The following is a 2,022-nucleotide window of genomic DNA, read 5'->3' on the forward strand; positions in this document are numbered from 1 at the left end:
TGGTGGCACACACCTGTAGTCCCCAGCTACTTGGGAGACAGGGGCCAGAGGATCCCTTGAGCCCAGGAGTTTGAGGCTGCAGTGAGCTATGATTGCACCAGTGCACTCCAGCCTGGGTGACAGAGAACTTGTCTCTAAAAAAAGAAAGGGGGGGCCGGGTATGGGTGTGATGGCTCACACCTGTAATCCCAGCACTTTGGGAGGCTGAAGATGGAGGATCGCTTGAGTCAGTGAGTTTGAGACCAGCCTGGGCAACATGGTGAAACCTTGCCTCTACAAAAAATACAAATGGCATATGCCTGTGGTCCCAGCTACTTGGGAGGCTGAGGCGGGAGGATCGCTTGAGCCCAGGAAGTTCAAGGCTGCAGTGAGCTATGATCACACCACTGCACCACTCCAGCCTAGGTGACACAGTGAGACCCTGTCTCAAAAAAAAAAGGATTAATATGGGCCCAACATTCAGGAAACTGACATGAGAGTGAGGAGAAAGATAAACTACTAAAAAATTAATTTACATGAAAGTCTCAGACAGTGATATGTCACCTATAGATCCTAAGAGACCAGAGGAATGAGACAGCAGCTGCAGGGAGATTCTGCAGGAGTCGGAAGGCACCTTGAGGAAGGTGCACAAGATGGGGAGCAGGTATAGGGATAAGCTGGTAGGTTAGACTCTGGAGAAGACAGGACTTAGAGGAGAGGGCTCCTGGGAGGTACCTGGTCCTACCTCTCTCTTGGCCCAGCCGTGGGGGCTGAGCCTCCTCAGGGACCCCTTCTGGGGGTCCAGCAGGTGACACGGGGCGGCTGGGCTGGGGGGTGCCCCCAGGACTGGGCTCTGTGCCCTTTTGCAGGGAACCTTCCGAATGGAAACTCTGGTTGCTGTTCTCATCTGTGGGAGCAAGAGCCGAGATGGTTGGCCTGAGATCCCTAATACACTCCTTCAGTCCCCACAGCCCACCGCATTTCAGGATCCCTACCTACCATTGAGATCCAGCAGGATGAGAGGGCCACCCCCTCGGGGACTGGCGCCCCTGCCCCGACGTTCCCGGCCACGGGATCTCTCTGCCCCGCCACCTGCCCGCCTTCGCTCCTGGGGGTTAGAGGATTAGGGTCAGAGCTCTTGGAAAGCCCCACCATACACCTAAGGAAACTGAGGCACTGAGAAGCAAAAGGGCTCAAACTTTGGGTGTGGAACAGAAAAGAGGGAAAAAGGGGAGGAGCTGCTAATGATGGTTCCCATCTGTCTGTTCTGGTGCATCTGAGGTCTCTGGGAGTTGGAGGTAGAGGTCAGGGTGGGGAGGAGCTTGCCTGAGGTTGCACAGATGCAGGGCCTTGTGGGAATGGGGGTTGCTCACCTCCTCCTGGGGGTCCACCACTGGCACCCACTTGAAGATACGAAGGGAAGTGTCGCCTACAGTCACCCATCGCTTCTCCCTGTGGGAGGGTGGGGGACTGGGTCAGAGAGGCCTGAGGCGAGACCCACCCCCCCCCAGGAGCCGGACACATCTGGGGGTACCTGCAGAGGTTGGGGAGGCACAGGAGGGTAGCAAGTTTTGCTAATGGGGCATAGTTACATGGAGAAAGAGAGCCCTGCAAACCCCAGGGCACAGGCGGTGGATATGATTTGGGGCCCTGGCTCTGCGGACCCCTGGGGCACACATGGGGGGCGTGGCTATGGGCCTGGCCCGGGATCAGAGACCTGCAGATCTCGGGATGCACTTGCAGGAGGGGTGTCAAAGCTTTAGGGGGCGGGGCACAAACGGGGGCTCCCGCTCTGGGAGGGCACGACTGGGGACCACGCTTTGTAGACCCCCAGGAGTAGCCAGGGGAACGGGGACAGAGCCCTGTGGATCCAGGGCAAAGCTAGTGGGCGGGGATACAGCGAACACCGGGGCCCAGAGCTGGCGAGGAGGGCAGCTTAGACGCCTTAGGTGGTGGTGGTCCCGCCGTGTCCCGTCCCTGGCCCCCGGGCAGCGCTCACCATCTCCGGACCTTCTCGATGGTCGCCATCACCTTCTTGATGTC

At 58.4% G+C, this 2,022-nt stretch overlaps 1 protein-coding gene and 1 long non-coding RNA gene across 2 annotated transcripts in view; one reads left to right on the forward strand and one right to left on the reverse strand.

Moving 5' to 3' along the window:
* Nucleotides 1–2,016, reverse strand: part of BCL7C (B-cell CLL/lymphoma 7C) — a 63,929-nt gene extending 61,913 nt beyond the window's left edge. Inside the window, exons 1-4 of the mRNA XM_011933602.1 lie at nucleotides 1,979–2,016; nucleotides 1,353–1,431; nucleotides 979–1,087; nucleotides 725–886 (exon numbers count right to left, since the gene is read on the reverse strand). Coding sequence (XP_011788992.1) covers nucleotides 725–886; nucleotides 979–1,087; nucleotides 1,353–1,431; nucleotides 1,979–2,007 — 379 coding nt within the window. The 5' untranslated portion in view covers nucleotides 2,008–2,016. The remainder of the gene's footprint in view (nucleotides 1–724; nucleotides 887–978; nucleotides 1,088–1,352; nucleotides 1,432–1,978) is intronic.
* Nucleotides 1–2,022, forward strand: part of LOC105505691 — a 23,006-nt gene that overhangs the window by 19,689 nt on the left and 1,295 nt on the right. The gene's annotated exons all lie outside the window — the stretch shown is intronic.

The sequence above is a fragment of the Colobus angolensis genome, unplaced genomic scaffold, assembly GCF_000951035.1.
Source record: "Colobus angolensis palliatus isolate OR3802 unplaced genomic scaffold, Cang.pa_1.0 Scaffold128, whole genome shotgun sequence".
NCBI lineage: Eukaryota > Metazoa > Chordata > Mammalia > Primates > Cercopithecidae > Colobus > Colobus angolensis.